Below are 26392 nucleotides of genomic sequence, written 5' to 3' on the forward strand. Positions count from 1 at the left end.
TTGACTCCATTTTGTACACTCTTCGCTGCAATGCTGTAGTTAGTAGTTCTTAGAAGATGAAGATGATGTTTTACTAGCAAATTTTAGTTATTCAAAAAATAACGTATTTGATGCACAGGTTTAACAAATTCATTTAGGTAAAGCGGCAACTCCAAGGTGAACTGAATTTAATAAAAACAAATCGTATGACATATGTACATATTTTTTTTTTTTTCAAAAAATACTTAAACACATTGTATTTTCTACATTTTTGTGGCAAAACTTTTTCTGTACAGACAAAATTGGGAGGATAATGCAGTTAGTTGCCAAATTTAGTAGAATCATTTAGAAAAACATAATGAAGATATCTGTTGCAAGTAACAAAAAAGAAACATATTGCTAATAGTGGTGATTTAAGATTACTCTTGAGAAAAATAAAACCAGCATTCGCAGGTTAATATAACTGTACTAAGTTCATCGTTATCATTAAGATAATTTTTAACTTAGAAACGAGTTGTAATAAAATTTTACAATCCAACAAAAAAAAATATGGGAATGTACATTTTAAAACATGAATATTTGACGTAGACAAAATTGATTATTACATATTCGTACTTAGGAGTATAGTAAGTCATGCGGTGAGTTGTCATCATCTTCAATAAATAAATAAAACAGATTAGCTTTGACAATAATTTCCCCTGTTCCTGTTACCATATAATTTTGAACCTAGTAATCTTTCAGTTTTGTTTAATCTTAAATTTTCAATTTGTGTTTACTGATTTTAATAAATATTTTTAAACTCAGTGTATGAATTTATCTTGTTATGTTAAGTAATGTGATAATCACATTTTTTTCCTGCATGATATCGAGGTGGCTAATTGGTTAATATTTTTATCAGCCAATTGAAAGGCACATAGTGATTTTAACAACTTCCACCACATTATAATATCTTCAGATATGTCTCAATTTTTCGATTATATTTTTATATAAGTAGTTGTCAATTTAAAATGGAAAAAAACTAATTTTGCAATAGTGCATGATTTGGCGAATACATCAAATTTTTTTACTATGTTTAACATTACCATTTAATTTATGTTCTGTTGTTTAGGTTATCATTTTGTGTCATCTATGTGTTAATTTTCACTTTTTAAAATGTAACTAAATTAAAAATACAAGATTCTTAAAATTACGGTTAGTGACCTTTCACCTTAGCACATTTTGTTGGTATTAACACCTGGCTAACAGCATTACGGGAGTGGACACTAGTTTATCCCTATCGATTATAAGCTTATTGAAAGTACGTAAGAATCGAGTTTCAGAGATTACATTGTTTTTATATTGGCCGTTGTTCTATACTGTTATATCTTTTCACCCTTTTTAGTTTATTTTAAGGCGTAATTATTAAAGGTATTAATTAAAAAAAGAAAAATGATATCGGTGCTATATATTTTGATTCAAATACTGAATGAAAATTTACAGAGGTAGCATTTAAATACTTACAACAAACATAAATTTAAATACTGATAGCATACTTATCTTAATTATTTCTACTGTCATTAAATAAAATAAATACATAGATAAAAATAAGGTTGCCTAACATTCAAAATGTGGCTGATTTTTGATTTGTTGACTTTTCTAAGCCGGAATATCGCTTAAGTGGTATCCTCCAGGCTTTCTGAATATCCTCTCATGAAGCGGAAGTTCACCAATCAGGAACCTGTCAAGGGCTCTCATGGCTTGGGAACTGTGTCCAGAACCTCGAAAGGCTACACTGGCATCACGACCAGCACATTCCAGTAATATGTCACTTCCACCCGGATGCTGTAAACAAGAAACATTTTTTTTATTTGTTGTTGTTATCAAATGCAGGCGATTTATCTTTTATTAAAAGTTTGGAAATATTGGGTAATAACGTGATCATTATACGTAGGCATGTGAAGCAATTTAACTTGTATTAATTGATAATTTCGAGTAAATTTCCTAGGCAACAAAAATTCCGAGATGGAGTTGGGTAATTTTGGACGGAGAAATACTTAAAAGGGAAAAATTAAATTGTCATCAAGAGTGAGGATTTTAAAATGAATTTTTACAACAAACTACTTTAGTAGAAAAAATAGTTATAAAATTATTAATGGTAAACAAAATTAGTTTGCTTAAATTTAATTACTCTGCCGAAATAGTTGTTAAAACAAAGTGAGAACAACAATCATTTAAAATATTTTTAAATACTATTTACCTCGTCTAAAAAGTCAGTGACATCGTACACTTTATCGTAGATTATTATCCAACAATCACTAGCGTTGTCATGCCAAGAAACTTCAGCGAGTGTTATAAAACGCTCCTCCGGATCTTCCGGTGAAACCTTAGCAGGAGTACTGTAGCTAACAGTAGCCAAGGTCGACGAAAAAAAATTGGAGTTTAAAACTGAAGAGATTTTTGCCATTTTGTAGTTTTCAAACACAAAAATTAAGACACTAGATATGTGCACACTTTTTGTACCTCACTGTTACACTTATCGAATTCAACCGGTGAATGATTAATCGTCGAACGGACGGGCGGTTTAAATAGTCAGTCGATTGGTATGATGAAAGATCTTTGTCGAGTTGCCTTTTGAATGTGCTAAACGTTATCAAAATTTGTTAATTCATAGTATTTCGTACGTGTGTTTGGGTTGGAATTGTGTGTGATGAAAGATTTTTTATGATTTGATTATAGTAAATCACGAAATGACGTTATTCTTTTTGGTTTGTTATTATTCTGTGTACGTAAATGTTTCCAAATTCCAAAAATCACAACAATATCGTGGTTTTTTGTTGATGAAATAACTCAAATAATGGCAACAGAGTGCTACGTTTCATCAAGTATACTGTAATAATAATCAATTATTTATAATATTTCGCTATCAGAGATTTTTTTATGTTATATAGATACTACAAACTAAAACCATTACTTGTGTTGTAATAAGTGTTTAATCACAACGGAAATTTTCTTAAAATTTCTATTGCATTTGATTTTTTTTACCAATTCCTTTATTTTTTACAGGTATGCATAAGTACAGGGTGTTATTAAAAGGTAGTAGTATTAATTTATTATTTGCCTTACAGGCTTAATGAGATTCCCAGTAGGGGTACAAATTAACGTAATCTACATTAACCCTTATCCAACCTTTTTAGGCGCTACTGAAGGATAAATAGGTAAAATTAATTTATTTTAGTAAATCCTAGCAACTGTCACAATAAAACTTTTGTCAAGACTAAATGTTGCTATAGAAACGAAAGATGATCTTTTTATCACAGGCGTACAACGCATTTGGACATAAATTTAAATAATTTTTATCTTTAAAAGGAGAACGCTTTTACTTGAACTTTTTTTTACTTTTAACGCTCATACTTCGAGTCCAATTGCCGATTTTATTTTGTACGTACCTTTCAATAACACGCTGTATAAATGAGTAGATATATTATAAAACACTTATATTATTAGCATTAGTGTTAGTTTTAACTGTAAATAATATAAATTCTTTAAATGAAAAGATGTAACTAATATCTAGTAGTTGCTGCTAAATCAGTTGAAAATAGATATACATTGCAATTTCCAAAAATATTTGTGTCTCGATATAAGTATGTATTTATTATTTTTGCAATATACGAAATTAAATTTTTCTCTTCAAGCTAAAAACAATGGAGTTTAAAGGATTTAAATATCAGTATCCGTTTTCAACATATAAGGTCGTGGAGTTTTATCCAGTAAATCCTGTACATTTTTCTTTTGCATGCGATAACATAAGTTTACTTACCAAAACCCGAAAACAAATTCGATTTAAAAAAAAGTTTGTGCATAATAGCCGAGTTCAGTCCTAATTATTGTCGCTATATGGTTAAAATGGTAATTTTTTCGTTCAACAATCGCTAGTTTACACAATAGAGTTTCAAATAATGTTTATTCGTTGTATTTCGTTGTTTTTTAAATTCAGTAAAAATCATTACTCATCATGATACGAGCATTTTCGAGGTGAAATTATCATTGGATACTAGATGTGAGACTGCATGTGCCTCAGTAACACATGTCCTTTTATTTTTCGTTATTATGTGCATACAATTGGTAATTTACTAAAAACTTTGAAAAATACTGTAACCTTATGATTAGTGTCACATTGTACATTACTTCTTATGTATGGTATATCTTTAGTAATGACAAAATATTGATGAGGTCTGTTGGCTACTTTATTAGAGAGATAATTTTCAGAAAAAATCGAGGAGTATTTTAAATAATGTGTAGATGGCAAAACACTAACCATAATATGTTTGTTCATCCCATGAAAAATGTAATTACGTCATCTTAAAATTTGATAAATAAATCATGTATAAAATTTGCGAATTAATATGATTCTTTGTGTACCTGTAGTTTATTAATCCAATCTATTTTAATTGCTCGTGTAGTTTTTTTGAAAAAAAAAAACATGTTACAATTTTACGTAAAAACTACAAAATCGAATTTTTTGTAATTTACTACATACTTGAAACATGCGCTTTTATCTGCAGTTTAATAACCCACTTTTTATTTTAATATAGGGACTGTCATAACAAAAATAAAATTAACAGAATTAATTAAACTGGACTTGTTTAACTGACTGTATACGTCAAGGGCGTGGGAAGTTCTGTCTAAACAACTTTAGATCATTTTTTACATTTCTGTAGGTGATGCATAGTTAGGTATCTGTTTTATCAAAAAATCTGAAAATAAAATATTACAACGGTGTCCCATCCATCGCACGCTTAAACTAAGTAATACGCCCAGTTAATAACTTGCTTCACTGCACTTACCAAAATGTGAGAGACTTACGTTCAAAATGTGTAAATTTCTATAATAACGCCTGATCATCTGATTTTGATCTAATAGTGTTAACTGAGACATGGGTTACTGATGGTCTACTCTCTGATGAACTTTTTCGCACTCATTTTTCATTTTTCTGTTTATCTCACTGATAGAAATTTGAAATTAACTGGTGTTTCTACAGGTGGCGGTGTACTCTTAGCCGTTAACAATTCAGTTCAGTTAACTTTATCTGATATCAATTCTTTAGAGAAATATAATCACAATTGAGATTTTTTTTTTTAATATATAGTTTTCTTTTAACAACAGGACAGTTAAACATATTGTCACTTTCTTGTTGGGAAAAGAAGACTTCGTATATTAAGAAAAAATGGACCAAATATAAGCCCCGCCCACCCACCCCTTCTCAATTGTAATGAATATTTTATTCATTGTGTGCTAAAGGACGGAGTTTAATTGCAAAATCCTCGTTTCTCTGCAAAAAATTACCATATGAAATATGTTTTTAAAAGGGTAGATTTTTTTGAGAAATATACTCACAATTAAGAGGGGGGCGGGTGGATGGGCAGATTTTTTTTTAATATAGGTATACAGGTTTCTTTTAAGAACAGGGTAGTTAAACATGTTTTCAGTTTCTTGTTGGGAAAAGAAGACGTCGTATATTAAGAAAAAATGGACCAAATATAAACCCCGCCCACCCACCCCTTCTCAATTGACCAGTAAAGTAAGGTTAGAATTTAGAATGCGCGACAGTTCATAATTCAAAAATTCTACTATGGGTTTCTTATGGGAGCTTGATTTTACAGACAAAATACGCCGCATAGGTAGAAATCTTAACTAGTTCATGCTACAAGCGATAAAGACTGTACAATTATCTTCCTGTTACTAAAGGTTTAACTATATAAAAAGCTTCTGTTAAAGATATATTGCAAATTAAAAACAACGCTATCCATCGAAGTAACGTACATCGTTTCTAACGTCTTGCGCATGAGTGAAACGGAAAATCCAGAAACACTTGGGAAAGAAAAAGAACGCGAATATTTTGCGGTACTAGTGACGTTTAGATCGTGAAAATCCCCAAAATATGACAGTTGATTTCGTATTTTCATCACAACAAACAATCATAATCACAATTTTTGGATGATATATTAGTTCTGTGATATTGATTCACATTGGGTTGTATGTATCTGTGGACTGGTTTTTTTGTATTTGTTATTAATAATGACAGAAAGACATGTGTTAACAATAGGGGCAATTGCCATTTTTTTTTGTTGGAGAAAATTCTTTACAGTCAAATAATGTAGCGAAAGTCAATTGGTATACTGAATTAAATGTGCTTGAAGAGTTTATTCGAGCTAGAATGCGAGAAGATTATGGTAAGTTAATGTATATTGATAAATTCTGTGTCAAGTAAAATTATGACGTATTTTGTTTTATTATGCATAGATATTCCTTAAGAGAGGCAACATGTGAAACCCCAAGAGGTGCATTTGTATATCATCATATGGCTACACCTGCCCTACACGGACGTTATAATGTATTGTGGACCAATAATTTGCGTGCTTGAGACGTACATCTGAAGAAAAGTGAATCAGCTGAGGTCCGAGCTGTTGTCTCTGAAAATTCTTTTAATCCCCAAGTCAGCCTAAAAACAGCTAATGTTGAGGTACAACTTCATGAAAGCTTAGGACAAACTGATAGGAGCGAAGCACTGCTTTTGCTATTGGGCCCTGAACTAGAAAGATCTGAAGAAAATCTACTTCACAGTGTCGAAGAACTATTAGTGTCCGAGGACTATTTTAATGGCCCATCAAGAAAACAGTTTGTGGGTCAGTTTTTCACCAAAAGTGAATCAGATTTTGCATTAGGAAGTGCAATTTTTTATTGTAAAATACTTTTTTTTTGTTTTGAAATAAATTGTTCTTTAAATTGTGATTTTTTTTTTAATGGGTGTTTCAGACCCAATTCGTACTAAAATGAGAGTGATTTTTACTTGTACATGAAAGGTTTAATCAGGAATGCTAAGTTTTTCCTTTTCTAGCAAAAATGTGTGAAAAGAAAAAAGCTTGGGATTGATGATGATTCTTAAATCAAAATTTGGCAATTGATTGAAAACATTTGCAAATATGAGATCTCCTTTATGTGTTATTTTAAATTCACAGCCGTATCTGTAGCATCTGAAAATCAAAGCCGTTTATGTGGAGGGGGAAGTCAATGGCAGTATGAACCACTGTACGACATACGTTCGAGGCAAATGTAGTGGTAAAAGTTGAATTTAAATATTTATTAAATACTACCGGTTCCGTTCATGTTTGGTATCAAGATCAACAGTAAAAATATCAGTCTTAATGGTACAGGTAGTGGGATATATAAGAAAATTACTTTAATGGTACAATTTAAGCGTTAAAGTGACGCCTCGATTTCACCCATAAGGATTACACGGGGAACTGAAATACGGGTCTCGTGTTATGAACTGAGTTCAAATTTCGCGCGTCATTCACTTTACTGGTCAATTGTGATGAATATTTTATTCATCGTGTGCAGAAGGACGGAGTTTAGTTGCAAAATCCTCGTTTCTTGCCATATGAAATATATTTTTAAAGGGGTACAATTTTTTAGAGAAATATTTATGTTACAATTAAACACCGCCCTTTGATCTGATTAGGAATTAAAAACTCTTCACAATTGAGATCCGGGTGGGTGGGTGGGGCTTAATCTTTGTTTCTTTATATATATATACACATAGTTTTCTTTCAACAAATTTTTGCCGCAATGAACAAAAGATATTATAATAGAAAACATAAAGGCAATCTTGTACTTTCTCGTTTTTCTCGAAAAACTGAAGAAATGAAAAATTGAAAAATTAAAAATCGAAAACTCGTGAAATTTCAAATCAAAAAACTGTAAAATCTAAAAATTAAAACGTCCAAAAGTTGGAAAATCGGAAAACTTGAAGAGAAAATAAAAAATCGAAGAAAAAATTCAAGTCAAATAAGCTACGGGAACGTTATTTACGCCACTGGTTTTTACTTTATAGAGGTTATCAGAAAACCGAAATCGCAAAAAAAAAGATAATTTTTCAGATAACTGGGATTTATTTGGCTGCACTTCAAGGGCGAGGGAAGTTCCGTTGAAGAAATAATCTTCGACGAATTTGTATGTTGCATTTTTGTCGTTTTTCTTAATCATCACAAGATTTTACCATAAAAAACTCACTTAAAACATGTGCATGGCATGTTTCTTTACCTATAATGTGACAGTTCACGTATATTATTTTAGCTTATATGGGTTATTATCAAAAAATAAAATTCTCAAAATCCAATATTAAAGTTTCTCTGATAAATTGGATTCCTTTGACTATAGTTCAAGGGAGAGGGAAGTTCTGTCTAAATAACTTTGGGCCAATTTTTATAAAATCAGTTATAATTTAAAAAGTATTTTTTCGTCGCGTTTGAAACACATATTTTTTGACCATTTTTGTTAGCAAATCAAAGAGCCGAAGACCTGTAGGTAACAACTTTTTCACTGGTATGAAACACTTATATGTATAAGTTTTTATTGTAAAATATAAAACATTAATTTCATTTGATCGACATTTATTTTTAAAACTCGTTTGTATAAAATGACAAATTTTGAAATACGAAACCGTTGAAGTTGTTTGTGCCAAATTAACTGGAAATAACAATTATAATCTTTCAAAAACCAGGTGTTTTGAATAAAAATCATATTCATCTGTAGGTAAGCAGAGAAAAATGTTGTGCGGATGCAACATCGTCCAAGCTTCAATTTTTTTGACAGCACATCTTGACACCAAAAATCTCCCTAGCCTAGACAATATTGTCGGTTGACAGTGGCATGGAGGTAGAATGGGCCATGGTTGAGGGGTTTTTTAAGTTTTGAACAGATAATACAGTGGAGTATTTCTACGGTGAAGAAAATTGATAAACGTATTATTTTGGTTGTATAGTTGAAAATATGTCGTACGCGAACATATTGAAGAAGAGTATGCATAAAGAATTTAGTAATCTGCATTTTTATTCTACCTATACTCCAGAAGCCAAACTAGACAGCAAAAAAAATCAGTGTTCATGCATGCAGAAAATTTATGTGCGTTAAAAAGAAAGACTTGAAAGTTTCCTCGTGCTTGTTTTGTTGTGTCCTATTTAAAAACAACCGCGCGAAATAATTCCAGTGCAACCACTGCTCCGTTTAGTAAATTTTAATTTAATAATTTGATGTTTTGTATTCGTTTTGTCACCAACTGTCAAATTTGGTTGCTTAATGTCTGTCAAATTGTAAAATAATAATGGCAAATGTTTTGAACAGAATTATAAATAGCAGTGTTTCATCACTGCTACGGAAACATTAAACACAGTATTTAAATGTAGATCTATTTCTAGAAGTAACAGCATTCCTATACCAAAGGGTAAGCGTACGGGACTAATATCGATTTTTCTGTACATAACCTCATTTTTTTTAGTTTTACAATGGAAGAAGCCAAAAAAGATCAAACTACAGAAGAAAGGCGACTATGGATAGGAAATCTCGATCCAAGGGTCACCGAGTAAGTATCTTTTATGCATTGCTGATGTAGTAGTTGGTTTGAATGTTAAACTTACGCATACTTTCTTTTACTGGTATCACCTTTTGAAACTCGTGCAAAAACATGGTGCCATTGAAAAATTTGATTTATTGTTTCATCGAACCGGACCCTTAGCTGGCCAACCACGAGGTTATGCTTTTGTTACATATATAAATAAGGATGATGCTGTTCGTGCTAAAGATTTACTCAATAATGTATTAGTAGGCCAAAGAAGTATTATGGTTACGTGGGCACATAGTATAAATAACGTAAGTTTGTTTTTGTTGCTGTATATATAGTTGGAGATTAATTTCACGTGAATTTAAGGAGGATGTAGAGAAGCCCCGACCCGAAATAAATATTCCAGCTTTAGCGATGTCCAAAAATGAAAAGAAAGCAGACAGAGAATCTCAGATTCAAGCGATAGAAGCAAAATTAAAATTAATGGAGAAGAAGGCTGAAGATGAGCTCAAGATTAACGATACAGTCGCTACTAAGCCATCTGTTATTACACAGTTTCAGTACAATAAACAAGGAGTTACCAATTGTAATACATTAAAAACAAAAACGATAGTAAAAAAGCATGATAGGTTCAATAAACCTTATGTAAAACATAAAAATAGTAGGTAATTGTAAATTGTGCGAACAAGAAAGAATCTCAGGTCATTTTATTTATTTGTGCGACTCTTGATTAATCGTATTCTTAACTCTTGTATTTTGCATTTATTTAATGCTCTTTGACTGTAATTTATGTTGTAATTAATTTTTTACATTTTAACAATTAAGTGATGTGGATTTATCTAACTTATTTTAAGTATTAAAATTTGTTATAGTGATTAAATATTTAACTTGTTCTTAATACATTCTAAAATCTATTTTTCAACTATAAACGAGGCGTTAGATTATTTAAATGAAGTGTTCCTGCGAGAGGTCAAATCTTTTCTGTAGTATGATAAACTTCAGAATAAACGTAACTGTTGGTTCAAAATAGTGTTAACATTTGCGGCTTTTGTACTGTGGAAAAGTTTTAACTGGAGATTTCTTAACTGCTCCCACCCTTTATTCTTTGCATTAAATAGTAATGAACATGAAAAATTACACGAACAGAGGTAGTCGCTTGAACTCAGAATGTAAAATTAAAAAAATAAGACTGAGAACCGATGGTCAAAATCTATAAGGTAATATTTTTAACCTTCGTAAAAACAGAAGTGGAAATTTGTTACAAAACTTCAGGAATGCTAACTACCTACTATTCAAGCTTTTTATGTGTGTTTTGTGGCGTTTCCGGTACCCTACGGGCCCGAAAAGGCGAAGAAAACAGTCATTCTATAAATTTTATAATTAGTTTAGTATTTTATGAAACTAAATTGTTATTACTGATTGAACTAATACCAGAGGTAATACCTACGATCTCATCGTTCTGTTGAAAGTATATGTTTTAAATATCAGATTAAATTCAAACTGGTACCAACTGTATATCAAAATAAGCAGAAACATTTCAGTTTATAACTGATGAAATTTTGAGTAGGTTAATATCGTTGTATGCAGACGAAATATTTGAACCATACCCAAAAAAAAAGTATTTGTAGATACTGGAGTGTTACTATTTAAAGAACAAATTTAAAAATATCCGGTTGTCGGAAAAGTTATATTTTTTTGGTGCATAGTTTAAAAGATACATAGAAATATTGTGGTACTCCCAGGGTGCTCCAAACACCCCACCAAATTGAAACGTAGATACAAAAAGTTATACAACCCGCGAAAAAATAAAAATTTGGCCTTGAGTTGTGATCATTTACAATGTCATTTACAAAGATGGCAACCTACGTTGTGTATTTTTAATGGTGGAATGCGTTCAAATGCAATGTAGTGGGCCTCAAGCCCCAAGGTTGGAAAAGTGACCTTAAATCAAAAGGCAAAATATGAAGGGCAAATCGTTTGTTCCTTCTTCGTGGTCGTGGCGAGGGAAGCTGTGAAACAGGTCTGAAAAACTGATTATTCATTCACCCAGCTGCAAAAACCCCCCAAGCTTTCAAAAATGAAATTTTACAAACCAATACAAACATTTGAACATCACAAATTTAATCCCACAAAAAAAGGGAAATCGTCATTAAGTCTCTTCTCTTCCTTCACTAATATTCATTCGACCGTCTCAGTCTATACAGTATACAGCCTGTTACAGAAAAAAGTACATTAATTTTAACTGGTAATAGAACTAATTCAAAGCAATTAAATTTGTAAATAACATTTTCTCGTAAACCCTTTCGTGATTGAGTTAAAATTAGTCAAAGAGTTAATACAAATTCACCTACCCGCCCATGGCTAGCTAACAAAGCAGTTTCTTGCGGAGAGGGATAAGAAATGAACACAACACGGAATAAAAAATGTAAACATTTGAATGCAAGACTGTAATAGGTAATGGAGACCTACCTTGAAATCGCCAAAAACTTCATAATAAATGTTCAAAGTAGCCACCATTATTGTCTAGACAACACTAAAGGCGGCGACGAAATGAATCTTTGACTCTTTGTAACATAATTTCATTGTTTCGAATTGTTTCAGCAGCACGTATCACTTGTTCCCGCAAAATTTCAAAAATATCAAAATTCTTTATGCTTGCACTTTGCACTGCATTTCCCTGGGCTTCTCCATACACTAGCACCATATTCGTGTATTCACTTTTCGAATAGCGGGGCATAACTTCACACAACGAAAAGTAAAAACACCACAAAGAAAAGTCGAAAAGGAACTAACTGTTTTGAAGCTGATAAAACGTTATCGCTAACCAACTCGCCAAAAAATTGGGTAAAAACAAACACTTTCCACCTGATGCATCGAAAGTGAAATTCACGGTCAACAATTGAAGAAATGCGTGGACGGCTCGTTAAATAATGGGGGGGTAAAACTGTGATAAAAAAATTCGTTTTTGAAAAAATGCCAAATAGAAAAATGTTTTCTGTTGACGAGTTCTGTTCGTGGTTAAATTTATTGTACTTTTTTCTGTAACAGGCTGTATAATCTCTTATGACTTTCGCCGGCTCCTACTCTTTTCCATTTCTTACCAAAGCATTCTGACTGTGATACTGATAATGAAAAACATTTTAAAAACCGCGAAATGTTCAAAATTTGGCTTTGACTTGTGATTGTCAAAGAAAGTGGAACCCTACGTTGTGTGTGTGTTTTTATGACGGAATGCGTTCAAATGCAAAGTAGAGAACCACAAGGTTGGAAAAGTGCCCCTAAATCAAACACAAAATATGGAAGACAAAAATCGTTTATTTCTTCATTCTGAAAAGAGAAAACTGAATTGAAGTAACTCTATAGAGGTAGGTACAAAACGCACTTCATATTTCTATACCCAAAAAATCTGCGCCATATTATATATACATCAGCTATTGGAATAAACTATGCGTTTATTGCGTAGTCTCCCCATGAAGTAGGGGAGTCCGGGAGACTTGAACCGCTTTTTATTTAAATCATCACAATTTCCTATAAATAAGGTATAGAAATATGACTGGGATTTTAAGCGATAGCTTTGTTATGCAGGCATAATTTGGCGTCATTACTTTTTGAATATGGTAATACTGCAAAAAGATATAAGGATTTTAATAAAAAATAAGATATGAGTCAGATCTCCCCACCATCAGAGACATTTGTTGAACCAGGGTTTGGGGAGAGTTGACATTCTTTTTTTTGGGAAGGGAAAAACATTTTAAGTTTGAATCACGAATTTATATTGACCTAAATATCACAAGACGAAGTTAGTGCTAGTACTTCTTATAAGGAAAAAAGCGAAAAACTAACAATACTTCTAAACATTCCAAAGTTAACTAAATTCTCAAACATTTGCAGCAGGTTAACAAAATTAAACATTTTAATAATCACACTAGTTGGTCTTTTTAAACTAATAACTTTTTCTAATAATTTGGCATTATCGATCAGTCTCAGTAATTACGTTAAGTCCACAAGGTAGTTTAAAAAACGAATTCTGTTCAGATTCGTGACAAATGAAATCATCGATATCTTTTGTAAGCCCTACACCACGGTTGTAGAATAGATAGGTTGATTGATACACTAGCATACATTTGCATATCCCTGGTCAGCGACGCCAATTGCCGATCGCGTCGCCTGGTTTTTGACGTTTTAGGGACACTGAACTCTATAGGCATCTGTCTATAACCGATGTAATTAATAAAAGAAATCGTACTTATCGACTCCGATCAAATGTCATTTACAAATTTTGTATTGTTCATAAAGCAATGTAAACGAAAATCCCCAAAATAACTAGAACGATTTCCGCTCGACAAGGTAGAGCTAGCTGTATGTGTCCTTTCCATGGATATAGGGATCGAAAAGAAGCGTCGCCATCCCAAGCCATTAGTGTACAAACCTATCATTATACAACCGTGCCCTACACATATCTCAAGGACGTATCTACGGCATAAAGGCCATAGACGCATAGTCATAATTTTTTCTAATTGCCAAACAAAGCAGTACTAAGGATCGTCAGGATTTTCTTCAAAATCATTATCAGTGGAACTATTATCGTACGAAATATCTTCGTCTTGACACTCCGTTTTACTGTTATCGTTCTTAATTTTACCTTTTTTTTTTCCTTTTCTGGTTTTGTTTCTCTCGTCTTTTTGTTTTGAATTTTGTTTGGTCTTTATCATTTTCTTTCCTGTAGTTTTTCCTTAAGTCTTCTTAGTTTTTTATTTGTAGAATTTTCATTTACTGATTCGGTGTCACTTTTCTCAAAAACTCTTTTCTTAATATTATTTATTTTTTGTTTTCTTATCACATCATTCTTCATAACAGCACATGTGTCGTTATTAAGGTTGGACTTTTTGCTGTTTGGAGTTTCTGTGAGACATTCACTGCTGCCATTTTCCTTCTCAGGAGTCATTGTTAATATCTTTGTCTTGCCGGGCTGACGGCCTCGTCGAGCCATCCTTCTTGGCGGCGCTCTCCGAAATGGTCTCACCATTTCCGGAGTCACTATTTTAACATTTGAAGAAGATTGGATTGGTGAAGTGCACTGGTTAGCTGTATTTTTCTGTGTTGATTCCGTAAGAGCAGAAGAAGGCACTGTCTTGTATATTCTGGATCGACGGGCCAGCATTCAATGACTCCAGAGATTCCTCGAGTTCGGCGGAGAACACAAGCTGAGTTTCTAAACGCATTGGTGCGCTTGTTAATGTTTGCTCTTGAGGCAAATCTCTATCTGTGACAGCAGAAGACAAAAAATCATCGTCACTAAAGACTTCTGGATTAAACGGAATAATGTCAGCTTTCTGGAATCCAGTTAATATGTTGCTTTGGCTGAATGCGTGAGACATAATTGTTTTAGTGAATCCAGTCGTATATTGTAAATTGTAATTGTTTTGCCTGGATTGGATAACATCCAGTTGTTCATAGCTGTATTGTATCGAGGTTTGAAGGAGGAATAAACTGCAACATCAAGGGGCTGCAGTTTATTGCTGCAGTGTGGCGGAAGAGTTAATAACGTGATCCCATTATTTCTGGCAAAATCAATCCCATCATAAAAAACCCAATGTTTGCAGAATTTTATCATGTTCATCTTTATTTTCCCTTGTTATGATTGTATCGTCAAAGATAACTTGAACACCTTCGATCTACGATCTCCCCTAAATATTTTTTAAAATATAATTTTCATCTGGACTCTACATTCCAACTCCCTAAACTACCAACCTATAGCTCCTAGAAAACACACTATTATTACGTATTTGTAGGGGCTATATACCAACCTATAACGCGCTAAAACATGGGTGATTGCCTACGTTGTGGGAACATTTCTTCCGGCGCGAAGTTTAATTATAAAATTGGGACACAACATTATGTCCTTTACGGGATTTGTACAATTATACTTTCCGAACGTAAGCTAAGGAAGTACATATTCTAATAAGGCCCACCTGGCGAACGGGCAATTTCATGTTTTCTCATGATAGAGTATGAAAAAGTAGATCTCGCGTTTCCATCTGTGTATCGTCTGTGTTGATTTTTATTAGACAGCTAATTTCGGAAACTACTGGATTGATTGTTGTTAATTTTATGTGTACTTTTGGAATATGGTGTAGGTGACACAGCACCAGTAAAAATTGATTTAATCATCCCCACCTTTGTGGTTTATGCATAAAATTAAACTTTATAATTTTTCGAAGAAGCCGGATTTGTTGGGTTATACTTCAGATATGAGGAAAGTTCTCTCTAGATAGACTTAGACTATTTTTTTTCAATAAAGATTTATTTATTAAGTTTTCGTAGTTTTTATTACATACACTGTAACTCCAACAACTAACTGTGTATATCCCCAGCATTTCGGGAAAATTAGTTAATGAAATTAATAAAATAATTTTTTTCATGCATTAATATTTTTTCACGAGATCGTGTATTACAATAATAATAAATAATTTTAAAAATAAAAAAAAAAACTACTCATTCTTTAAGTTTTGTAGCTAATTTATAAAAAACACATTATTAACAAAATGTTAAAGTTTGTTTTAAAACTATAATTAAAGTAATTATTATAATTAAAAATAACATTTAAATTAAGAAAGAACAAGAATATTTACATTCTGTTAGGTGCAGCCGTACATTGAATCTCATTATTTTGTTTATAGGTATGCCTAGTGTTTTGTTTTTAATAGTTAATATATAAATTGAATAACAACATTCTTTTTATCATTGCGTTAAACATGTATAATTTTATTGTCAATTAAAATTCAATAAGTTTATACATTTTAAAATGTTGCTTTCCAAAGATTTAAAATTCTCCTGTTTATTACTTTTGCTGTCGACAGCTGTAGAAAAATAAACATATGATAATATTAGAAGAACCCGCTTTTCTAATTTATGGAACTCAGACAGACACAATGCTTTATTTTTAATTTTAACTGGAAGTAATTATGTAATTAATTTCACTAAAAATTGGAAAACTTTTCAAAAATTAAAATAATTCTCACGAATACCTACCTGTCTGAGTTTTTCACTATATGATCTAATATGTATTTCTTAACTGTTTACTGTATAGGTATTACAAGTTAAAAAACTGATCCCAGAATTTCCCTTGTTCCTAAAATAAAATAATAAAACAAATCCAGTTTCTTAGAAAAAATACAATATCAGATTTGAGGGTCATCATACAAATTTTGGTTAGGGTTTTACGACCTACACGATATTGATAAAGTATCTGAATATAAGATTGTAGAGCAATTAATCTAGTTGTTTTGGAGTTTATCTGTCTAATAAAATCCCCAGCAGACCACAAACGCTAGACGTTATATAGAACGGGTGGTTTATACTCTAGGGGTGATGAAACGTCGAGAAATATATTGTTACGAAATAAACCCATACGTCGCCTCGGTACGACGCCTATGGTTTCTGGTATGTACGGCCATGATGACTTATTGTCGGTGACAGCGGCCAGAGAAGAGCCTGGAAGCGAATGTCGCGACGCGTGTTCGAGAACAAGCCTAGAAGCAGTGACGGAGACCTTCGAGAAGGACCGCGCGGCTGTTTGAAGAGGAACCACTATCGGGACCAGTTAGTGTAGTCCAGACAATGGGAGGAGTTTAGTTAAATCCATTCCAGTCGAGTCGGAATTATTCTGTACATAATTGCTGTATAGTTAGTCGTGTAAATTGGAGTTATTAAGAAATAAAATTGTTGAGTTTTACACTATTATAATATAATACTTTCCGTATTTACGACAAGGAAGTAAAAGTAGAGGTGATAAAGTGACTATATTTATTTTTTTAGAGTTTATGTAAACTGTTGTAATTAACTATATTTAAAAAATAAACAAAGTTTAATAATTTTGTTTAATTTAAATCGCATTTTTTTGTGTATTATATTTTATAGTTGATAAGACGCTATTTAACTAAGAATAATTATTCATACCGCAGAGGTTTGCAATGCTGTTTATTAATCTACAAATTAATATCATAACATTCACAGAATGAATACCATCATCACATATTCTAAGCAGCAGATGTAAATGATTTTCTGAACTTCATAGGTAGACCTACTTTCGAGGCTAGAACAAGACTTTTAGCTTCAAATTGTAGAGGTTCTGGAGTATCGTGTGTTTTCTCCACTTCGAATTCCGATAAAATATGAATCAAGCCTAATTTAGTACCCAGCATTCCGAATCTTTCACCTACGAAAATGTTAGCCATTTTTAGTAGCCAGTACACATAAATAATTAATTATGTCAAACCTACCAATACAATTTCTTGGACCTTCTCCAAAAGGAATGTAGCTGAAAGGAGTCACTTTTTTTATATTTTCATCGGAAAATCGTTCAGGATCGTATTTCTGTGGATCTGGGAAATATTTTTCATCATAATGAAGTCCAAACATTGGAATGAACACAGGAGTTCCTTTTTCGATTACAACGTTGCTATCGGGTATTTGGTAGTCTTCTTTACATCTTCGGTCCAAGAATGGCAACACTGGGTATTTTCTTAACGTTTCTGGAAAGAAAATAAGAAGGGATAGATTTCTAGAATGTAGACACTGTAACAGTATGATGATACATATTATAAAGAATTTATTAATGAATTAATAAACAGAATGTTAACATACACTCATTTTGATTTGTGGGTTATCAAGTTGGGTTTAGTACCTACAATTAAAACATTTTTCCCCTATTTTCTCACTTTTGATATTTTCGAATTTCCCAGTTGTAAGAAAAATTTTGTATGCAACACGAATGGATATAAGATTTCAATATCCAAAAATAACTACTATAACAGTTATAACACAAGCACATTAATTTGTCAGCACTTTGATTTATAAAAGGAGTCAATATGATTTATTAGATTTTTAAATAAAATAAAATCAATGGTTCGAATTTAATACAAACGGTGGCCGAACTACTTTAAATTTATTATACTGCAGACAAAAAATTGAATTTGAATGCTCATTATTAAAGGTCAGTGATTTTTTAATAACGTTATTAGTTAAATATTGACACAAACACACTCTAAATTTTTACACCTGAATATTTTATCCAAACGATGTGTTATTTATCGACAATCGAGTTAGACAAAAATAAGCGCAAAAAGCATAAACAAACAAATCCAGTTTCCTATATAAATTATAAAATTGAATTCAGCGAATTTTATTTTTATTACTTCCTAGGCTAATCGAGTCCATCGGGTGATTTGCCACTTTTATGATTGTTTTCGCGACGTTTCATATTCCCTACAGTACAAAAAAAGTGGTCACCTGTTTCCATTTGATTGTTGTCAGATTTTGTATGTATGTTAGGAATATCATGTAGATGGTAAAAGATGGTAAAATTTGACTAATCATCCTCACCAACAATTTGTTGACGTCATTTAAAAAAAAAAATTAAAAAAAAATATATATAATTTGGTTTTATTAGAAGTTTAAAGTACAACCAAATAATGAAAAAACTACAATTATAGAAGCATGTTACTTTATAAAATTTATGCAGGATTTACCTACGAAAATGGTGAGTTGATCTTATCGAATTGTTGGGGGGGATGATCAGACAAATAGATCTACGCGATATTTCTACAGCATATCTAAAATTCCACGACAATCAGTCTAGTTTATCGGAAATTATCTGTCTACACCTAACACCTAACCTTTCGAACTTATCTTGTACTGGACACGTTTCATGATTTCACCTTTGGTGGGGATAAATAGAATATAATTGATATTGTACGTGCATTATATCACGGATCATAACTTTATAATTTTCGCAGGATCATAAAAAAGTAAATGGATCTTTTTTGTGGCAATTGTTGAAGTAAATTTGTCTAGATATTCATTTTTTGAGACACCCTGTCTAAGCAACCAGAAAAAAATAAGAGAGCATATTTTTAAAGTACAAGAAATTCCGCACCTTGGACATATTTTTTAGTAAACATAAATAAAAAAATGTGATGATCGTGTCGTTTCTTAAATTGAGCAAATTATTTTTACAAACCCACTCCTAACATTTTTAAGGCGACCCGTGTACTTAAAGTAACAAATTAAGTAATGGATTGATACCCATGTTACTTAAAAAACATTTCCGTGATACTTTAGATACCGTTTTAATCAAACAATGCACATTTTGCTCATGTTATAAACTGACATTTCCACTTTGTATTTTTGAAGATACTTGTAAACGTCAAATTATGTTATTGCACATAATATTTTATTTAGATAGTATTTAAAATTTCTCAACTAACATCACTAGCTAATTACATAACGTGAATTGCGACTTTAGGATCTTTGTAATGCTAGGATAAAATTATTTACAAAAAAATGTTTCTTTACCGTAACTATAATTCTAATTATCGTACCTGCATATCCGTGTTTTTGTTATTTTTGTTTACTGCATTTTTAGTGGGTTTTCTAATACTCATTTAATTTTTAAAGGTAGTAACAGTGTCTACAGTTAAAAAAAAGATGTTAATTTTACATTCAATGTCAAGAGATTTGATGTTTTCCATGTCAGAGTATTCTATAATTAAAAACTAAATAACAATAACAAGTTATTATTCGTTGTCAATCATTATATAATTGTTGCTATTAAATTTTGTTTTGCTGCTTTTTATGATCGTGTTAAATTAAGTGTAAAATTTGTACCGTAGGTAATTATATAGCTTACCACAAACACACATATGCAAATACTTCATGCTCTGGATGGCCTCATAAGTAAATCCTCCATGTTGTTGAAGACACGTTTTAATTTCCTTCCTCAATCGTTGCTGAATACCGGGATGGAGACAAAGTTCATATAATGTAAAACCCATTGTAGAACTTGTTGTTTCAAAACCGGCAACGAAGAACTGGGCCGCTTGAGCCACCACTTTATCACCCTCTACAAAATCACGAATTTATAACAAAACAACAACAAAAATAAACAAAGTTAACATACCAAAATTATTACTTTTGCAAAATTCTTCATTTTCCTTCATATCAATGATAGCATCGATGACATCGTTAGCCTTCTGCATCCTCCCTTGTCTAAGCTTAATGGCCTGCCAAAACGTATCACGAAGAAAATTGCTCGCTCTAGCGTCCATGAAATTTAATCGAAAAAGTTTCACCAACCCTGGCAAGAAAAAATACGAAGTTTGCTGTATCGCCGTGGCCCATCGAAAATCAAAAATCAGACGACCAATTTTCCTAAATTCAGCATCATCTCTTTTAAAACAGTTCGCATTTATCGCGAATGCACACTTGGCTATGACGTCGGTCGAATATTTTGCGCAAATTTCTTTCGCCTCCACCGAAACGTGTGGAATTATATTTTCGATGTACTTTTTCATTGTTTCACCTACTTCGTTAATGAGGGGCAGCATGCCCTTGAGCTTACCAGTAGTGAAAACAGGAGTCATTTTTACACGAATAGTTTTCCATTCCGGGTTTTTGTTTAAGAAAAGCATATTAGAAACTAATAGGTCGTGTGGAGCAGAAGCGACATTTCTGTCATCGAAATTGTTAAAATCGCGCACTAGAATTGCTTTTACTAACTCTGGGCTTCTGATTATTAAGTGGGGTTTGTCAAAAACGAATATTCCAAAAAAGGGTTCTTTAGTCTGATTGTATAATTTAGCTAAATGTTCGCCTATAGTTGTTCTGAAAAGTGAAATTTCGCGAAAATTGCCAAAAAATGGACTTGGTTTGATGAAGGAAACATTTCTCTTTTCCCAGTGTTTAAAATTTCTTGATAAATACTTGTAGGTAAGAAAAATTAAGACAGATAATAAAATTACTGTGTCTACAGGTAAATACGATGTTAGCAACATGATAAACCTACAAGAACAAGCAGAAGAATAAAGTGTTAAGTTAGAGTTTTACCACTTACTTGATTTTTTTAAAACAAAGTGTCTACAACAAACATGTTCTTGCAACTAGTGGTATTACCGAAGCAGTTTTTTCTTAAATAGAAAACATTGCGTTTTTTGTGCCGCTAAATTATATAGATGGTAAAGACACACGCAAAGTATAAAATTATTTGTGGTCGTCAGTTATATGTAATCACAACGTATACGGAAAGAACAATACCTTCATATAAAGCGGCCATTAAAACATACACGTGAAAGATACTTTTAACATAATGTCATATTATATACTTTTTGATTATTTGTTTATTGAAACTTGTTTGACAATAGTCATATTTCACAGACGTTCGTTTTCATTGTTGTTTCTAAACTTGGATAATGTAAAATGGAACATAAATACTTGTAATTTGGAGGTCTTGCAGCAGTTACATAAAGAATGGTAAAAAAAAGATGAAATAACAAAAAGTAATTAGAGTACATGTCGTGCTAATTTTTGAGGTTTACTTAGAACATTCTTGACGTGGTTGTTTGTAGTAATTTTTGACACTAAAGTGGATGTTACTACAACATATAATAAAATAACACATAGTTCAACGAATTATATAAAATAATTTGTAAATTTCGCTTCTTTTAATAAAAATACAACAAATAAAAAGAAGTCACAAAGTCTGTAAGAAATTAAACATTAAACGTAAACATACTAAATAATATATATCAAATCACCTTCAGAGGAAAAGTGCCTCAGGTGTAATACCACATTGAAAAAGCAGAAAGAATATCTGGATATCCAATAATTTTTAAACTCTTCGCCCTTTTTTTTCATTACAGAAAGAAATAACCCGCGAATTGTAGACATCATTGTTAGCCAATGAACTAAGATTAATTGTTCTTCTTTTATCATGAGTGACTAGCTGAGTTGAATTTCCCCACCTAGAATGGGATAAAATTGGTAGTTGTGTATTTTGATGATAACTTGTACCCACTGCAAATAATCAACAATTTTATTTTAGATAATGAAGAATTAAGTCCTAACTTCGCAGAACAGCTAATGCTAGTCATTTCATACACCAAAGCATTGTGTATTCAAATATATGCCTAAATTCATGACATGACGATATTTTGCTACTACTGAATAAATATGATTCGTGATTTGTTTTACTATTAATTATTACACACAATTTTTCTGACATTTACTTTTTTACTTTCCGGGGAAGACTACATTTATGTTTTACGACCCGTAGAGTAAGAAAAAATGGGTCTCTGGAACTACTGGGTCAATTATTCTTGTCAAATGTTTGTTGGGAATATCGTGTAGACGGTAAAACGCTAGCCAAAATTGTTCTGTTCATCCCTACCAACAATTTGATGACGTCACCTCAAAATTTTGCATGGTAAATGCTATTTAAATTTTATAAAATAATACACTCCTGTACCTGTGGTTTATAAAGAAAATCTAAATTTCATAATATTATTTTACCTATAATAATGTCGCAGAGCAAGTTCGTGTAGTTCAGTTTCTTACACCACGATTAGTATCATCTATATTTTCCTAATTTATAGAGGTTATCATAAAAAAAAAATTCGCAAAATCTAATTTTATAATTTTTTGAAGAAGCTGGATATCACTAATAGGTAAATAAAGATGTCAAAAAACAAATACATGATGGCCATTTTTCACATATTTTTAACTTGCTGTACTCAGTTTTTGAAAATTTAACAATACGGAATTTAGATTTTCTTGTCAAATGTTCATTCAAAAATACTTCCAGAATAAAAAAAAAATATGTGGACTATGTCAAAGTGTTATTAAAGCAAATTGTAAAACCTCCAGTTTGCTCTAAAATGTTGAAAGTGGAAGAAATTATTTAATTTGTTAGGCGTTTTTTCCTAATTTTATCATTGTTTTTATTGACTTTAATGCAGACTTTTGGAGCATCCGGCTTAATAATAATTTAGTAAACATGCAACGTAATGGTGACAAACTTGGCATGTAACAAATTTAATACATCATATTTAACTTTTTAGCTTTTTTTATTTAATAAACTTATAAACTTGTAGTGCAAGTTGTTTTTAGATTTTTTTTCTGAGTTTATATAAAGCGCGTACAAGTCGGTCTGCGCAAGTTTTGCTTAAAATTGGTAGAACTGTCATCCGATTGTACTTCTTGTTGTCAAAATTTATTATTGATTATTAAGGCTCAAATACAATGGAAAAAATAAGAAATAAGGATAACAATTTCCGGCACGTACAAACTATAATACTGAAATAAGAAACAAGGAATACAACAAAAGATATTTCTTATTTCTTATCGTTTATTTCTTGTTTTTTATTTATTAGTTCTTGTATTGTCTTTGGGGCTTTATTATTAATAACTCATAAGTCATAACCCAACTTTTTCGATCTCCTCTTCTCCTCAAAGTGGCATACATCATACATCGCCCGGTACTTAGATCAAGTTTGGCAGTAGTAACACAAGAATAATTTTTCAAATTTTGGTTGATCACACTGTATATACTGATACTCCAAGAAATATTTTGTTTAACAATTTTCGTCGGTTGGATACCATTTGTATTTCCAGAGCGTAAGAGAAGAAAGTAATGTTATAGGGTCCATCGAGGTACTTTCATGTTTCTTGATGTTTCATGACCCCTAGATTATGAAAAAGTGGCCTCTCGTTTGCGTCTGTTTTTTGTCTGTGTGTAGTCTCTGTCGATTTTTTTATAGAGATAATCTCTGAGTTTGCTGTACTGATTGTCGTCAAATTTTATATGTATATTACCATTAGGAATATAGTATAGACGGTAAAATGCTAAACAAAATTTGTCTGGATACTCCCACGCGATGACGGCATCTCGAAAATTTGCAACTGTAAAAATGTTATTCAAATTTTATAAAATAAATAAATTTATTAACGGGAGACACCTTTAGTACACATTACAATAATTAGTGCTGATGTAGGTGAATCAGATTAAATAAACTTAAAATTAAACTCAAAATTACATTATTACATACATTAAATAACTAAATTCTCAATGTTAGATTTAAATTGTCTTAAGGACGGACCAAAAATTCCCACATCGTGTGCATTAACTTCCCGAGTTAATCTAGCTATTGGACAAAAAAATCCATAATTCGTACGATGCAGCTTCGTGTGAAAAATTGGATTGCTTCTCATCTGTCTTGTGGGGCAGTTTAAACTAAAAAGTGCTAACAATTCTGAACAGCTGATATAACCATTAAATAATCTAAAAACGTAAATAAGGTCAGTATGTAATCTTCTGCTTTCAAGAGTGCTTAAATTTAATATGTCCCTTATATTCTGGTAAGTATATTCTTCTCTTGTGTACCCTAATTTCCATGCACAAGTGCGTAGAAACGAATTTTGAACCTTTTCCAAACTTTTGGTATGGGTCATATACTCGTACATAGGCGACCATACCACACTTGCATATTCTAAATGAGACCTTACAATGGAGCTACTAATTTATGCGAATTGACGGAGAATAATTTCAATGATCTATTGATCAACCCAAGCATTCTATAAGCTTTACTAACAATACCAACAACAACAACAACAACACTAACAACAATAAAATTGTACCACATATACAGTGGAACAAAACACAGTTTGGAGTCCATTATAATACCTAAGTCACGAATTTCCGAAACCACCTTTACCGGTATCTGATTGATTTTATATGAAAAAACAATGCTATGTTTAGTCATATAAAAAAATTATAACACTTGTCAAAATTTGTTTCCATATCGTTCCATTTGCATCAATTTTCAACTTTTAGGAGATCACTCTGGAGAAGCGAACACTCCTGTACCGAAGATATACTCCTGAATATTTTCAAGTCGTCTGCAAAGAGAAGTATTCTCGAATATTTTACCGAATTGCCTATATCATTTATTAAGAGATTAAATAAAAGAGGCCCACAATGGGCTCCCTGAAGAACTCTGGATTTTACAATAACTGCCTTTGAGAGGAATTTTCCGATTTTTACTAGTTGAGAACGAGTTGTAATGAAGATTTCTACCCACTTAACAAACCTGTCATCAAAATTCATTGCATTGAGTTTATATATTAAAATTTGATGATCAATCCTATCAAATGCTTTTGAAAAATCTTCATAAACCGAATCAACTTGATTATCCCCCTCAAGACTGCTTACAATACAATTTTGGTAAATAAGTAGATTTGTTGCAGTTGATCTTCCTTGACAGAACCCATGTTGTTCCTCGAGGATTGTCTGTTTACATACTACTTTTAACTGATCAGCAATTAGTCGATCTAGTAGTTTTGGTAACACAGGCTAATTGCAAATCCCCCTATAATTTGTTATAAGCTCCTTGTTACCAGATTTGTAAATTGTTACCAAATAACTCGATTTTCAAAAATCAGGAAATTTACCAGAGGAAATGGATACGTTGAATAAATATTGAATGGGCTTACATAAGTTAAACACACACGGTATTAAGAATTGTGTTGGAATCCCATCCAGACCAGCACTACCCGAAGGTTTCAAGGTTAAGATTCCATTAAATACTCCTCCCATAGTTACTAGACTGAGATTAAAATTTGTTTTACCAGATATCTGTACTTTGTTCAGGTCAATACTTTTGGATGGATCTCTGTAAACTGTTTGAAAATAACTTCATTTGGTTTGCAAGACGACGTTTCATTATATTTCATCGTATTTGGATAACTATAAAAAAAAAATAGTTTGGGATCAGAATTTTTGTCTTGTTCGGTTCTACGTATAAACTCATCATAACATTCTTGTGTTTTAGTTTTACAAAGTCTTCTGATTTGTGAGAATTTAAAATAATCATTACAGTGACCTGTTTCCTTATATTTGGTATGTAGTTGTTTTTTCTGTCGAATAAGTTTTTTCAATTCTCCAGAAAACCACTTAGGGTATTGGGAAGATCGGAATTTCTTTACAGGGACCATATCTTGAATTATATCGTATATTATACAGTAAAATGTGTTCACCGCTTGATCTAAATCTTGAGATAAAAAGAGTGTTTCCCAATTGAATAGATTAAGCCGATAATTTATTTCTTCAAAATTTGCATTGTTAAAGTGAAAATAAATTTCTTCTATCTCAAGATTACGAAATTTGGCATAACAATTAATTTGGACTGTGTAGCTTGAGTGAAA

General features: G+C 31.8%; 3 protein-coding genes and 1 long non-coding RNA gene across 4 annotated transcripts; 2 read left to right on the forward strand and 2 right to left on the reverse strand.

Annotated features, from left to right (window-relative positions):
* Positions 1-1614: 1614 nt before the first annotated feature.
* On the reverse strand, positions 1615-2422 carry LOC135145487 (uncharacterized). The gene is made up of 2 exons (XM_064077599.1): positions 2216-2422; positions 1615-1800 (listed from the first exon to the last, which is right to left on the reverse strand). Exons 1-2 carry the CDS (start codon positions 2420-2422, stop codon positions 1615-1617), a joined length of 393 nt encoding a protein of 130 aa, XP_063933669.1.
* A 3147-nt stretch (positions 2423-5569) lies between these two features.
* On the forward strand, positions 5570-6745 carry LOC135119461 (uncharacterized). Its single transcript, XR_010278231.1, has 2 exons — positions 5570-6188; positions 6259-6745. It is a non-coding gene; the product is annotated as an uncharacterized LOC135119461 (long non-coding RNA).
* Positions 6746-9076: 2331 nt separating this feature from the next.
* LOC135119468 (probable RNA-binding protein 18) lies at positions 9077-10382 on the forward strand. Its single transcript, XM_064043888.1, has 4 exons — positions 9077-9238; positions 9293-9376; positions 9450-9663; positions 9722-10382. Exons 2-4 carry the CDS (start codon positions 9300-9302, stop codon positions 10022-10024), a joined length of 594 nt encoding a protein of 197 aa, XP_063899958.1. The 5' UTR covers positions 9077-9238; positions 9293-9299; the 3' UTR covers positions 10025-10382.
* Positions 10383-17318: 6936 nt separating this feature from the next.
* On the reverse strand, positions 17319-21189 carry LOC135122716 (cytochrome P450 6k1-like). Its single transcript, XM_064047094.1, has 4 exons — positions 20316-21189; positions 20046-20258; positions 17638-17889; positions 17319-17573 (listed from the first exon to the last, which is right to left on the reverse strand). Exons 1-4 carry the CDS (start codon positions 21187-21189, stop codon positions 17395-17397), a joined length of 1518 nt encoding a protein of 505 aa, XP_063903164.1. The 3' UTR covers positions 17319-17394.
* Positions 21190-26392: the final 5203 nt, after the last annotated feature.

The sequence above is a fragment of the Zophobas morio genome, unplaced genomic scaffold (genome assembly GCF_036711695.1).
Source record: "Zophobas morio isolate AGI-343-1 ecotype UQ-CSIRO unplaced genomic scaffold, CSIRO_AGI_Zmor_V1 ptg000005l, whole genome shotgun sequence".
Classification (NCBI taxonomy): Eukaryota; Metazoa; Arthropoda; class Insecta; order Coleoptera; family Tenebrionidae; genus Zophobas; species Zophobas morio.

What these genes read in the sequence shown, in the direction of transcription:
- LOC135145487 (XM_064077599.1), bottom strand. Translation starts at nt 2,422, where the DNA reads ATGGCAAAAATCTCTTCAGTTTTAAACTCCAATTTTTTTTCGTCGACC. An exon ending in TCACTGACTTTTTAGACGAG is followed by an intron (nt 1,801 to 2,215) that starts GTAAATAGTATT and finishes TCTTGTTTACAG; the next exon opens with CATCCGGGTGGAAGTGACAT.
- LOC135119468 (XM_064043888.1), top strand. Translation starts at nt 9,300, where the DNA reads ATGGAAGAAGCCAAAAAAGATCAAACTACAGAAGAAAGGCGACTATGG. An exon ending in CTCGATCCAAGGGTCACCGA is followed by an intron (nt 9,377 to 9,449) that starts GTAAGTATCTTT and finishes TTTCTTTTACTG; the next exon opens with GTATCACCTTTTGAAACTCG. An exon ending in GGGCACATAGTATAAATAAC is followed by an intron (nt 9,664 to 9,721) that starts GTAAGTTTGTTT and finishes CGTGAATTTAAG; the next exon opens with GAGGATGTAGAGAAGCCCCG.
- LOC135122716 (XM_064047094.1), bottom strand. Translation starts at nt 21,189, where the DNA reads ATGTTGCTAACATCGTATTTACCTGTAGACACAGTAATTTTATTATCT. An exon ending in TTGCAAAAGTAATAATTTTG is followed by an intron (nt 20,259 to 20,315) that starts GTATGTTAACTT and finishes GTGATTTTGTAG; the next exon opens with AGGGTGATAAAGTGGTGGCT. An exon ending in TTTGCATATGTGTGTTTGTG is followed by an intron (nt 17,890 to 20,045) that starts GTAAGCTATATA and finishes TTTTCTTTCCAG; the next exon opens with AAACGTTAAGAAAATACCCA.